Genomic DNA, 14,607 nt, shown 5'->3' with positions numbered 1-14,607 from the left:
TGCACATATGTCCAGGTGGCTGTAGGCATACACCACTCACAGTTTGAGCCCACTGATCATTCTAAGAAGCATCAATGCATTTTTATTCTATCTGCTATTCACTGCCTTATTATTTATTACAAGAGAGTTTCAATCCTCATGTGCTCTACAATAGACCTTTCCTCCTGAAAGTCTGTTATTAAAGCTGAATGTAAGGATTAAAAGAACAGATGGAAATAAAACAAAAGAGATGAGATACGAGTGAGTGTTTGGTAAATGTGTGCGAACGTTCCACATTTCACTCTCAATAAATAACCGAGTCACATGGCCAGAGTCGGTAAAACGCGCCGGTACTACAACCATTCACATCAATGGCGGCAGCAAGAGCACAAAACCATTTGCTTTGTTTAGTGAATCCGGCTGAAAGTATTTAAAAAAGTCACTGCAATCCTGGAATTAGGTGTTCACTTAATAATATAGGTGAAAAGAATCTGAAAAAAGTAAAAAGAATAAATAAATAATAAAAGGTGACGTCCAGTTTACAAAATGCATTAAGATAATTTCTCAGTTTTTAAGCTCTGTTAGATTAGTTTTGATAGCTGCCATAAATATACACTTCGGAAAAAAAGAATGATGTACTTTGATGTCAGTAATTAACAACTGCCTAGAAAATGAGCTTTCACACACATTCTGGAAATAATACATTTGCTGATGTATTCAAATGGCATGAAAGCAAACACAAAGACGTGTTATCCTATCATGATACAGCAATATCTTAATAGCGCCGATGTAGATTAGGGTTAAAAGATGTAACTAATATGAGCTCATAAAGGCACTGCCAGCCACACAGGTTGAATCAGAGGGTAGAAAGGAAAGCTGCAATAGGGTTATTGAAGTTAAGAGGATTACAGCAAAATAACGAAGGGATAATTAAATATTAAAAGGGGATGGAAGCCTTATAGGGTTGCAATCAGAATGCAAGATGAATTATTCTGTCAGATTGTAATAATAACGATCAGGAAAACTACAAGTAAGTGTCACAGTAATTAGCAACAAACACGGAAAAAGGGATGCTCGTCAATAGGAATTCCTCATTATAAATGCTATTCCCTAGAGGTAAATAGAAACTAGGATAGAGAAGTAAAATTAGAATTAACCTACTTCAGTATGCATACAGAGCGAATGGTCACATTATACATATTACTGTAATGTGAATATTCACAGAGCGTAGGCACACAGCATTCTGAAAGCACTTCAAGTAAAAGTGGCGGATCTGAAATTGCAAATCTAGGACGCCATCCACTGGCATATTTAAATGCCTTTTGTGAATTCCTGATGCAGATGTTATAAGGGGGTCTGGGAATTCAACTGACCAGTTTGTATACATAACGTGTCAGAATGATGCATTAACCTTTCGGCTGCTGCTACGCCTGGTGGCAGGGAAAAGGTTAAAAGACTTTTTGCCACGGGTACATTGCATACACTGCAGATAAACTTGGCAACATTTTCGTGCTAGAAAACATTAGCAAGTCTCAAGAGCAGAGCGTGAACGGCGTCTCCGATTTTGTATAAACTGATAATTTTCCTGCTGAGCGTAAAAATTTGATATGAAACATTTACTCCCTAAATAAATCTCACACAAGTAATGCAAAGAGTAGTTGCATTTAATAGCAGAGATGTATAAAGATTAGACAACGTTTCGGGGGTAACCCCCTGACTTCACCTGACGAAGGGGTTGGTTACCCCCTGAATGTTGTCTAATCTTTTTACATCTCTGCTACTAAATACAAGCAGTCCTTGCATTGCTTGTGTTGGATACAAGTTTGTCCTATGTGCGGAGGAAAGCCATGGATTTATTTATGTGATTCTGGGCAGCAGGTCACTGCCTTTCTCCTTACCAGCACCATTGAAGATATTTCCATTGAAAGGGCCAGGAGATTGGTCTGGTGAGTGTACTAGTTCCTGCAATATGTGGACTTATACGAAACATCCGCTCCCTAAACTGACTAATAAATACACAGTATAAAGTTTGCAGCTCCACTGCAATTAAGGTCAGCAGTAATCACTGGGCACCAGGCTTCAGATAAGCTCAGGGCCCTGGATAAACTCCATTATGCTCAGAGCACGATTTACTCAACTGGGGGCCCTAGGCCAGGAACCAGAATGACCGCCACCCCAAAAAATACATTTGTGACTCATTCCGCGACCACCACTTCAAAACGAAAGTGCCGCTGTGACGTTATTTACAAGGAGCCCTTACCAGCACGCCACATGTCAGGGTTTCAAGTCAGTTTCAGGTCGTGGCTTAATGAAAAGCTTCCAATAACAACGGCAGCCGGCAACAATTAAAAACAATGCACTAATTAAGCCGTAAACAAACTGCCTGCCAATGGTTAAATAATGTGTGCCGATTTACTCTGCCGCTGATCATTTTCTGGTGGCGCACATCTCGGGCCAGAATGTAGGGAAGGGGAGAGAAACGGATGGAGAAATGGCCTGGGGCGCCTGAATTTTAGGGGCGCCCGGCCGGGGCCTGATGGGCCTATTGGGAAATTGGGCTCTGATTATGCTTCTACATTCCAGTGGATGGATATGCCGAGTTTGTCCCTGGAAATCTGGAGCGGCTAATACCATCCCTGCAACACTTAAACAGACCGGGATATACAGCAGATGCCCCGGCCTCAAAGGAGAGAGGCGTAAACCTTGCGGAATCCGTGACAGTTGACAGCCCCATGAAATGAAAGCGGCAGGGTTACCTTACCACTAATAGTGCCCTATTACTTGTGTAGCATAGCCTCCGGCCACTACTTATTTTCCTGGGCCCTACCAGTGTAAGCCCTGTTAGGTGCAGGTGGATGAGTTAATTCCGTCAGAAAGGCCTTGTGTGCTTTTGCAGCCATAGATACATTTGATGTATCCAAGGGCGGGATTAGCAACAGCCAGAAAGTATCAGCCTGAGGGGTGGATACTGGTTGGGTCACATGCTGGAAGTGTTGGCCTGTCAGTATCCAGACCTGCTCTGTTATAGGGCAGGGTTACAAGCAAAACTCTAGGGTATAAATACTGGCACCTTCCTAAAAGTGGGTGTGTCTCTTTCCTCCCTCTGTGGAGTGAGTAACAGCTACCCTGGGTCTCACTAGGAGGCCTAAGGAGGCGCACCATGCAGGAGGAAACTTGGATGGCCTCAAGCCTTTAAGTGACCTTCTTAGGGGAAGCGAGGAAAGATATGTACGTGCTGTAATATCCTGAGAATGCAATAAACACCATTGTACCATCCGAGCGATTCACTGTCTAAGGACAAAGAAAAGTGTCAGTATGGACCATCCTTTCATCCAGAGGATCCATGCTGACTGGAGGCACCACAACCACAAATAAGGTACCCTGTAAACCCTGTCCTGTTCTCCCCACAACACCGCGGAGCACTCAGCCCTCTGTTACCTCACAGGTATGCACCACCTTGCAAAAGACACTAGTAGCAGTACCAAATCTCACTAGGGGTGGGGGGTACAAGGGCTACACTTGGAATTCTGTTCTCAGTGCTCAGCGACTGCCCCAGAATCGTGGGCAGCAACAAGTATGGCAAAAGAGCAGGCACGTGGGGGTTGGAGGCATGGTTAGCACTGTGGAGGTTAAGGTAAGACCACCCTCCATAGCCCCCTTCCAGCCACCCTCCGCTATCCTCCCCATCTCCCCCCCGCTGCTCCCTCATTTCACCCCCTCTACCCTCAACCCTCCGCTCTTCCTCCCCTTTTTATCTTCCATCTCTTCATATATCATCAGCCCTGTCTCCATGGACAGCACCAGGTAGGGTGTGGATATGTAACTCACTATACATTAGACTGTAAGCTCTGTGGATTAGTGTTCTGTATCTATGTATTAGAGTGTAAGATCTGTCACTGTCAGTATTGGGCGAGTCTTGCCTGTGGTTCGCTGCATTTTGCACGGCACTAAGCCGTCAGTGTGGCACGCAAAATACTGTTTATCAGCGCTCTACGTGCAACGCTCTCTCACTGATTTTAGTCCGTCCCGGTTGACACCTCGGCCTACATATCTCTCAGTAGGTGTAGGACAGCAAGAATAGAGGGGCACTTTTATGGCCTAAAGATTCAAGAAAGAGCTGCTCCAAACCACCCTTCACTTTGTGTCCTGCTGATACAGGCGGCAACACATGGGGCTACCAACTGTCGCGGATCCTGGAATTGACCAGCCCTATTATTTAACCATTAATTCACTGTCTGACACACACCCATTTTAGAAAAATTGGCTGCCCCTACTCTACACATTTAAGTCATCTTCAGTGCACTAGGTCTGCTTGGCAAATACATCATTAAGGAATATGAAGGGTTCTGTATGCAGGCAACACAATTACTATTGCCTTGTTAATAGAATCCCTCAGGGTTAGAAGGACACAGCGAGGCGCTTAATGTCAGAAATTTAAAGCAGCTGTTCCACCTACTCATTTTTTTTTTTTTAACATGGCCTTTTACGTTGACTTTTCATCCCAAGTGTACAGTAGACGGGGAACACATTCACTGCTTGAGCATTTAATGAGAGATAAAGATGTGAAATACTATTTTTGTGACCTACTAAACATAGCCATTATGCTTGAATTGGATCATAGAATTGTTAGAAAGATCTGCCCTGGTCACCGCAGCTCCGCAGTTATCGCAGCAACATTTATATTACCACTTTCCATTAAAAAAAAAAAAAAAAAGGATTTATCACCTAAAGAGATAGTCAGGTTTATGCAAGTCAAGCATTTCTTATGGCAATGCATTCAACGTCTAACGAAGTCCAAAATAGGAAGCGGAGCACAGCCCCGCCGATGCAGCATGGGACACAGGAAATTCTTTCAAAGACTTATTAGGTTAAAAGAACATAGGAACAAAGTCCTGACAAACACTCAGACATGTTTCACGCTCAGGGCGCTTTATCAAAGAGAAAAAACTATTACATATTTCGACTCCAGATACTCAGAGAAAGGGTTGATTAAACTCTGATCTATCAATTACTATTGAATACGACCAGGGTCGCCGTCAGATTTCCTGGGGCCTAGGACTAGAGCTTGGCCGCCCAAAACCCCCGCCCCGCGTCACATTGATAACTTCCACTCCCACCCCAGACCCATGGCGGGCTCTGCTGGGACGTCCCCCAACCCCCCGCCAGGAGTGCCCAGAAAACCTTATAAGCTAATACTACACATTTCTCTCGCAACGAGATGCTGTAGTGTGGCATGCTGGAACAATGCAAACAGTTTCCGGATGTAAACGTTCTAAATAAGAGTTTGGCACATATTAACGATGGAGAAAATAATGGCCTCCCTGAGGGATAAAATCCCCGGAGCTTCGCAAATTTGGGAGCCATGGTTGACTGACGAGGGCAGGGCGGGCTGCGACCTGAATCCGGCCTTGTTATAAGAACTCTCTTGGGCGGTATGGTTGGTTGTGACAGGGCCTTTCCCTGGTTTAAAAAGGCAGCACACATAAAGCCTGTCTGTAGCTGGTGAGTCCAGCAGGGAACTGGTTAATTGTAGCTAGAGTCAATTAGCCAGTCTCCACCGGGCTCATCATGCAATTTTAAAAGTGTGGTGCACAAAATGCATGGGGCTCTCTAGCACAGGGGAGGTGGGTGCTGAGCGAGAGAAATCCCAAGGAACCAGACCCTCTATTCCAGGACGCAGGGGCCCCTGAGGGTGCACCCCACGCACACCAACCCAGACCCAGACTGATGTACCGAGCCCCTGATAACAAGTACCTCTTTGGACTATGGGTCAGAAGTTGTAAAGAGGCCTATCCTCTCAGCCCTGCAGATAGGAACTGGGAAGTGCGAGTCGGCCCTTACAAAGCTAGGCGGTTTGTTTATTTGTATGCCGCCTTAAAGCTGTGTTGTTTTGAAGCTACGGATGAAATAAAAGCCAGTATTTATTTTCCCCAAATCTATCTCTTCCGGGTTACAGTTCTGCTCTCGTCTCCTGCAGCAGTCTAGGATAGTCCTATGCGATGATGGGAAAGGACCCGAGGGAGAACACAGGCAATGGGCCTCCTGACTCCAACCCCCCCCATGTATTCTCTTCTTTTCGTGTCTCACTTAGATATATTTGATTGATTTACTATGTATACTTTTTAATTTGATACGTGTGATAGTGAATGTTACGTATGTTCGTTTGATAACCATGCTGAGGCTGCGATCAAGGTAGATCATTTCTCGTCACATGTTCAATGCCTTACCCTTTTCCATTTCTGTAACCCCACAATATTGGAGAAATAAACAGTTAAAAAAAAAAAAAAGTATATACAGTACCGCACATTAAAAAAGTTTCTTTCTTTTCTGCTTCAAAATGTATAAACCCTAATGGTATTTTTCTGCGCCATCGTGTACCTCTTTAAAAAGTGGCATCTTCTTATTTCTTAGAGTTCATATAACAATAAGATATATTGTGTTCATTGAATAAGGCAGTGAAATAATAATATTATATAAAAAATGAATGAAGAAAAATATCTACCAATTGTTCAGGAATTCCCAGTTGACCCCAGGGCTGCATGTAACATAGTTATAACAGGAGCACTCCTGGAGACTTTTAAGGTTTTAAAGCAAGGGGTCTCCTGTGCTGAACCATGTTAATTTCGGCTCTGAGGACCCACTGCTTCCCGAGATACGTACCTCGGAAGGTGCTGCCGGTGTCTCTGCGCAGTTTAAAGCTGCAGTTCAAGCTGCCGTTTTTTTTTCAAATATATATATTTTTTCCCCCATTCAATATGCGCATCAATACAATCTGCACACTAACAAGTGATTAGCTAAGCTGCAGATCGATCCGTTCTCCTGTAATCAATCGCTTGCTCGGGGCTATTTAATTCAGTTCTTGCACAGCATTCTGGGCAATGTAGTCCTGGAATATGATTGACTGGGCAGTTACTGGATACAATTGGGGCACTACTAGAGAGAGGACGGGGCTCAAGAGCCAGAGCCTATCAGAAGGGGAAGGGGCTGTCACTTTGGAAATGCTTCCTACATTAGAAACAATACACATGTCTTTAAAACATGTTTAACATTTTTTTTGTAAATGCTACAAGTATTTTCTCATAGTACAGGACTGATTTATTAAAAAAAAAACACACACACGTCAGATAATGCTTGAACTGCTGCTTTAAATGTCCCGCATCACGTGGGCCAATAGGAAACCATAAGGGATAACATCACGGCTTCTTATTGGCCTGCAAGACACGGGACATTTAAAGCCGCCATATTGATACTGATACCCCCCCTTCCGAGGTAATTACCTTAGGAAGCAGGGGGTCCTCAGATCCGAAATCAACATGATTGAGCTCAGGAGACCCCCTGTTTCAAACTTCTACATTAAAAAAAAAAAAACACAGAAAAAAAAACAAAGTGTCGCCACTCGCCAGGAGAGATGCTTTAAAACCTCTGCCTACCAAATGGAAAAAACGTTCCGTTCGGGCACTGCAACGTGTGGAACGGTTGTGTGATTGGCTATACATGATTCTTACTTTTCCATCTTCACACTTTGTGCCAGCCAGAACGAGCCCAGGGTCAGGCAAGTCATCTCCCAGGTATACGTGGGTACCGCGACACAGAATCCTGCCGCCTTCTTGCAGAGGAATATTTGTTTCTATAGAAACAGCATTGGTACCAATTACCGGGCGGCTTGCTCCCCCCTGACACTGAATTTTCCCACATTTGGCATCTCTAAAAAAAAAAAAAAAAAAAGTGTGAAAGCTTTAATCAAATCAATATCTTAAAAGTTTAAAAATTGCTACAACATAGCGCTTGTCTTTTATTCTGAGCACAAACATGATTTTACCTGCTTTCACACTTCACAAAGGAACCTATTGAGTCTTTGCCGCAGTTTCCATAAGGATCGCCTGCAGAATTCACTCTTTCAAAGCAGATGCCAGGGGCAGGATTAGCACCTGAAATATGAAGGAGGAAAATCAGTGCTGTGCTGGTTAATGTTAGTAATGTTAGTCAGCTCTGCGGTTTTCTTTCTTCATAAAGGCACACTGAGATCTGTAACCCACTGGGGGGCAACTCCAGTTCTCAACAGCTCAGGGTTTCAGGATATCCCTGCTTCAGTACAGGTGGCTCAGTTGATTGAGCCACCTGTGCTGAAACAGGGATATCCTGACCTGTTGGCGGCCCTTGAGGACTGGAGTTGGACACCTCTGCTGTAATCATTTTGTAAGAAAAAACACACGCCGTAAAAATCAGAATTGCAGCTACTGTAATTGCGAGGCTATTTCTAATTTAGTAGATCTAATGTGCTTTTTCAATATTTCTTGATCACTCATGGCTGTATTAATTGCTGAATATATCAGACTAACATTTTCCTTAAGCTCTCAGGTTATCCTCTCAGTGCTGATGTAGGTCAGGAAATAATTATATATATATAATTATATATATATAAATATATATATATATATATATATATATATATATATATATATATATATATATATATATGTATACTGTATACTGTATATGCAATAACAGGATTTGGCTCCATTAGGCTGCTGAATTGCTTGTTCTCCTCATTTCTCATTTCCCTAATGGCTCCCCACATGCTTCCAGAGGTTGTAGGAGGACTTTGGAGCCATGGAAAAAGGGGCAGGAATTATCGTAGAGATACATACAAAGAACCAGAATTGGAGCGAGACAAAAGAAAACTCGACCCCTGTCCGACTGCTTCAATCTATTCCAAGCTCACTTGGCCATCAGAGACTTCTATATCAGCTGTTACTCATTCATGAGTCATTGAAGATGAGGAAGAACCCAGTTATGCTTGTTTTCCAGTCTTAATAATTCACTCACTTCTGTTGTTTTCATTCATTTTTCACTGACATACAATGACACATCTGTGGTTCTGTGCCAGTCCACGTCACTATTTTATTCTCCTTGCTTTGGTAAAAAAAAAACATTTTCAGATAAAATAGGCACTTGCGTGTGTTTGGTGAATAGCTACTTGTTTGGCATTTTGATTAGGACTAGCAATAGGTTTACTAATGCCTTAAATGCCATGGGCCAGCAACGCATCACTGTTACATTGAGTAACTGTAACATTATGGGGCCTGTGTACTAAGCATCACAAACAGCTTGTTGGTGCACAAATGTTACAGGGAAATTCAACTTTAAATTGCACTTGTGTGCCTGTGCACCAATCTGTATTTCTCCGCCTGCGCCTTCAGCGTCCAAAATGATTATGTTTTTTTACGTACAGAAGTGAACTGCGCGTGAAAACGGATGTTAATGGTATGTACTAAAAATAAATGTTTGTGTACCAGTGAGGGAGAGAGAAAGAGGGGAGTCAGGAGTGAGAGGGATGAGTGAAAAAGAAGGGAGTAGGAGGGTGGGGAGGGGTGAGAGAGGGGGTGAGAGCAAAGGTGAATGAGAGACAGAGAGGAAGGGTGTGAGAGAGAGGGATGTGAGAGGGGTGTGAGAGAGAGCAAGAAAGGGGGGGTGATTGAGAGACAGAGGGAAGGGGTGATAGAGGGGGCATATTGAGAGAGAGGGGGCAGAGTGAGAGAGAGATGCAGAGAGGAGGTAAGTGAGGGGGAGAGGGGAAAGAGAGAGGGTGAAACTAAGGGATGGGAATGTAAGAGACAGACCGGGGTAAATCGCAGGGCCGCTGACTGGGCTAGCCAGGTGGAGACTAGTCCTGGGTCCCAGGATAGCTGTCGGCACCCTGGCTATTTTAAATAATATTAGACTAAATATTTACTAATACTATTTATAAATAAAATATACCCATTCAAAATGGTATCAGTCGACATGATACAATGATCATTTTTAGCACTGAAATTAAAAAAAGAAAAAAAAAGGTAAAATATAATCTCCGTACATTTAAAGGCCTCTATGTACATAGTCACTTTTTTTTATTTTGCATTTCTTCTGGAAAACCTGACAATTGGGACAGAGATAATGACAGAAGACGGAGTCTTGCAGCAGTAATGATTATTATGGGTAATCTAAAAAAATAGAAGCATAAAAAAACAAACATTTTAGTCAACTCTATGGACTATAGAAGAGTAAATTCAGAGTCACTTATTTGTAACTGACAACAAAGCCTTTAATAATTGCTGGAAACTTGCTGGGTTCATGATAGTTTTGTTACAAAAATTAGCAGTGGGCTCATGTACAGTACACCTAGACATTTTTATATCAGATAATAAACCACGGGCAGTAATTATAAAACTACTGAGGCATCAAAATAACGTGGATATCCAGTGGAAAGCTAAAATGCCAAATTATTTTCTCATTTTCCTCTTGCTTTCTGTAGGGAAAACCAATAAAAAAACCAGTGCTAAGAAAGCAAACTGTATTTATTTCAGTCTAGTTAAAGATGAGAATATTTGGAGTAGAAGTACTTTAATGTTTCCATTTATGCTACAACGTAGAGAAGGGCGAATCTGCTTAAATTGGTTTCCCGGATTTTCTAGCATTTTCCCCCCAAAATCGATTACGGGGTCTAAAATCCGCAAACGGATTTGACCGGTTTTAATTCGCACGGATTCATCAAAAACCGCCATTGGATACAACCCGTGGATGGATTTGTAGGATTCAATCCGCGGTTCGGCGATCCGTTGGCGAATCGTTAAGAATCCGCCAACGGATTGCTGAATCTGTGCCACGGATTCCACAAATCCGGCCACGGGCTGCAGAACCCGCAGGCTGTAATGATAACAATAAAACAAATTCTGCAAAATACGAACCGCCCTTTTTGAGACAGATCCGCTGACATCAGCAGACCAAATTGACCGGCCAATCCGCTGCGGATCTAAATTCGCCCATCTCTACTAATATGTGCGAACGTTGCTCATTTGACGCCATTTTTGCCACCTTTTGCAAACAAAAAATGCCAAAGTTGTAAACAGTTCTGTCTAAGTAAGAATTTCAGTGTTGGTATCTTCATATACATATGACTATCTGCAAATGTTTAATATTTGCCAATTTTTTGGAACTTTCACAAAGGTTTAACCAGTCTCCAAATAGATATGACATTGAGGAGATTTACATTTCGCAGAACGCATTTTCCCTCTGAACGCATAATCAAGAAAAAGAAGCAGGTGAATGAAGCATTTCAGAAATAGCATTAAACTGTCGTTTTTACAGTAACTGGTCAATGGAAATGTCGAGCTAAATGTGACGCTGGTCACTTCAGTGGTGAAGGCGTTAATATCTGAAAAAGTTCAAACAATGGGAAAAAAATATTCACTGGGCCAAGAAACGCAACCATTTTTATACACTACTTCCAAACCTTAAATAAATGCGTTTACAGCATTTCTTATTGATTTAAAGGTTGCTGATAATGGGACAAGCCTTGGTCGTGGGGCAGAAGATTGTCAAATGATTACTTCTAATGGTAAAGTGGATAGTCTTCCATGTGTGCTATGTACACAGAATATATGTTTCCAATCTCACCCCACAGCCATTACTGAGAGAACACATGTCCTCATGGTCCATGTACTGGCCTTCGTATTTTTCACTTGACTGCTTTGTCAAAGTCTATCAACATTAAGTATTGTAGAGTGAGGAGGAGGCATGTATAGGAAAGAACAAGGCTGCTGTGGAAGAAATCTACAGAAAGCGTATCTTGAAGCTGTATCCCATGATTAATGACTTTCTGTGTTAGAACCAATACTCAGCCTAATGTTTACACCTGCACACACATTCAAAAAGATATAGGGCCAGAGTCACTGCTTCCCAGGGTTCACTAAATGGCCGCTTTTCAGTTTCAAGCAATCCTTCAGTCAGTGTAACTCAGCAGCTACAATGTATTCTTATATTACTATTGTAACAGTATATATATATATATATATATATATATATATTTATATTGTATATATATATATATATATATATATATATATATATATATATATATATATATATATATATAAAATAAAAAAACAAGTAGGATATTGCTTGGATTGCTCCTTTAAAAGCCTGGTGTTAAAAAAGAACAGACTTCAGGTATGCTAAGTATATGCAAATGAAGTTCTAGCATATGAATATCCTACTCACGAAGATCCGTTAATGTTCATGCCAAAAAATAGCGTCACATTCTTGAAGTCATACTGAAACCTGGCGTTACTCCCATCCAGACACTGAAATCAGGCAGAAACAATAGACAAAAGCCCTATTTCAGCGCCTGTATGGGAGTAACGCCAGGTTTCAGTATGACTTCAATAACGTAGCCTTATTTCCCGTATTGTCTGGCTTTGAGTAATTCCGAGACTTAAATACCACCATGCAATTTGAGAATTGCGTAGCATTATCCTGAAATAACAGGACTGTAACCTTAGCTTTAGAACAGGTTTTATTTTTGCTTTACGAGTACATTGTAAAAACTCAGGGCAAATAATGTTTGTCCCTGATTGAAGTAATGTCACATTATTTGCCCTGATTTTACAGAGGGTGTTAAGTCTGTGTCAGAGGGAGACAAACGTGGCTTTCAGTGCATAGTTAAAGCTCTGTATTAAGAGGTGCGTGTGCTCTGATGCAGTTGCGTCCAAATTGTTTTTTCCGGCCTGAAATATGAACATGACATATGTACCCCTTCAGCCTACATCTGCGTCGCCCCAACGACGGAGGTCTGAAAGGGTTCCCCAAAAACTGCTCCCTTCTGCACAGAACCAGCATGCTAAGGGTTAACATTGGGGATTACTTGCTGCAATGTGTTTCGTCCGCCTCACCCCCTGTAGTGTTTATGACTCAGCACAAAGGAATTTCAAAGCCCAGCTGAATTCATTCAGAACTCCTCCAGCCTACATCTGCGTCGCCCCAAAGGCGCACAGTGCTTTGCTGCCAGGTTACAGGGTTGGTTTAAGTCTTCTAACACAACACATTGCAGCCTATTCTACCTCTTCCAACACAATTTTAGCCTTGTGTGTAACTGTTAGATACGCCCGTAATCCTATATTATCTCTAACTGTCCATGAAATGTCTGTAAATTGAATATATAACCCTGTTCATTTAACGTAACCGTGTATATTAACTCTGTGCCCAGGACGTACTTGAAAACGAGAGGTAACTCTCAATATATTACTTCCTGGTAAAACATTTTAAACATGCAAAAGAAAATAGAAAAGTAACGCAAACCCCACATTTTTTAATACACAGACCAGCGCCAATATGCAAATATGCAAACATAACCCCACCCTGCAAATATAACCCCCCCTAACTCCTCGCACTTGCTCCATAAATCTCTGATATGCTCGTAGACAGACGCAGACATACCCGAAATGGCATAACTAAGATTAATACATAGACACTGCCTGGGGCAGGTTTATTTCAGCGCGAGTTTGCGCCAATATTTCGCTTTTCACACATAAAGCCCTTAATTTCTAATGTTTTGTAGCCAGAAGACTTTAGCAGTGACCTTGAAGACGATGAGTAATACTTCATAAACAGCGCGACACCAACAGGTTATCAATAGATGTGTGAATGTCTCTAAACTTGCCTGGCTAAATCCTTCATGGTTTCTTACATTTTGCAAGTTTTGCCAGAATTTCATTACTTTTCACCAGAATTGAGCAAAAACAGCATTATATAGGGATCCACGTGTCCTTGCACATTGGTTTTTAAAGGTTAGGAATTATTTTTGCGAACTTTGCTGCCTTCATTAATTGTTCAAGAAAAAATAGATTTCACGTGATTTGCAAACTTCAGCAAAATGTTCCATATCTCTAGTCAAAGCACGTGAAATAACCACCGTCCTTTTTGTTTTACTAGCTCCTACTTCATTTTGTTGCCCCCCCTTCAATGTCCTTTCATACTGCAGTATACAGGACCTCCGGAGCTCTGTGTCAGCTAAGGCGGAATTTATAGTAGGCACGCGACGGACCGCATGGTGTCGCGTGTGCCTGTCGCCTGAGCGATGGGTGAACTGAGCTGGAGGCGATTGGGGAGGCGTGGCGGGCGTGTCACCAGGCTGGATGACCTACATTGGCTGAACCACTCACGTGATGCGGCCGCCGTGTGAAAAAACAAAATTGTTCGGAGTTTGAAAAATCTGCTGCGCGGTCGCTCTGCATCGCGCCTGCGTTCACGTGCACTATGGCCGGCCCCTATCAGCTGCTGCACGCAGCTCGCAAAATCGCACGCCCCGTCGCACCTACTATAATCGCAGCCTGATAATTAATACATTTTGCCAGTGGTTTTAGTTTCTTTGTCGCATGTAAAGAACTTGTCGCAGTAAGTGTAACAAAACTTGTTTATTACGTTCTGTACATTTGATGTTGATACCGGTCATTTAAACCAAGGTTAGACCTGCAGTGACATAAGACCTTTAAACATACTTCATGCAACTGAAAATAGGTTTCAAACGCATCTATTCGGTGGTCCTTCCATGAAGATTCAAAATGACCCCCACAGTTTCAAACTGGAATTCCCCTGTAAGTCTGAGTGAAGCGATGAGAGGCACCAAGTCTTCTGGATTCCACCCTTTATATCTCCACCACCATTCATATGTCTAAAGACCGTATTACCAGCGGCCGCCCCACGGCACTTACATGTGTCCTGCCGCATCCTTGGTGCCGCCCTCCTTCTCCTTTGGAATTCCAGCGTCAAATGACGCCGTGGATGTCGTCAACGTGATGATGCACATCGTCTCCT

General features: G+C 42.4%; 1 protein-coding gene across 1 annotated transcript in view; it reads right to left on the bottom strand.

Annotated features, from left to right (window-relative positions):
* The window catches only part of ADAM12 (ADAM metallopeptidase domain 12), a 350,504-nt gene that overhangs the window by 33,142 nt on the left and 302,755 nt on the right, over nt 1-14,607 (bottom strand). Inside the window, exons 15-16 of the mRNA XM_075612257.1 lie at nt 7,799-7,907; nt 7,485-7,683 (exon numbers count right to left, since the gene is read on the bottom strand). Of these exons, the coding sequence (XP_075468372.1) occupies nt 7,485-7,683; nt 7,799-7,907 (308 nt within the window). The remainder of the gene's footprint in view (nt 1-7,484; nt 7,684-7,798; nt 7,908-14,607) is intronic.

This window comes from Ascaphus truei, chromosome 8 (genome assembly GCF_040206685.1).
Source record: "Ascaphus truei isolate aAscTru1 chromosome 8, aAscTru1.hap1, whole genome shotgun sequence".
Classification (NCBI taxonomy): domain Eukaryota; kingdom Metazoa; phylum Chordata; class Amphibia; order Anura; family Ascaphidae; genus Ascaphus; species Ascaphus truei.
Note: the sequence above shows the minus strand (reverse complement) of the source record. Positions and strands in the feature narration are given on the sequence as shown.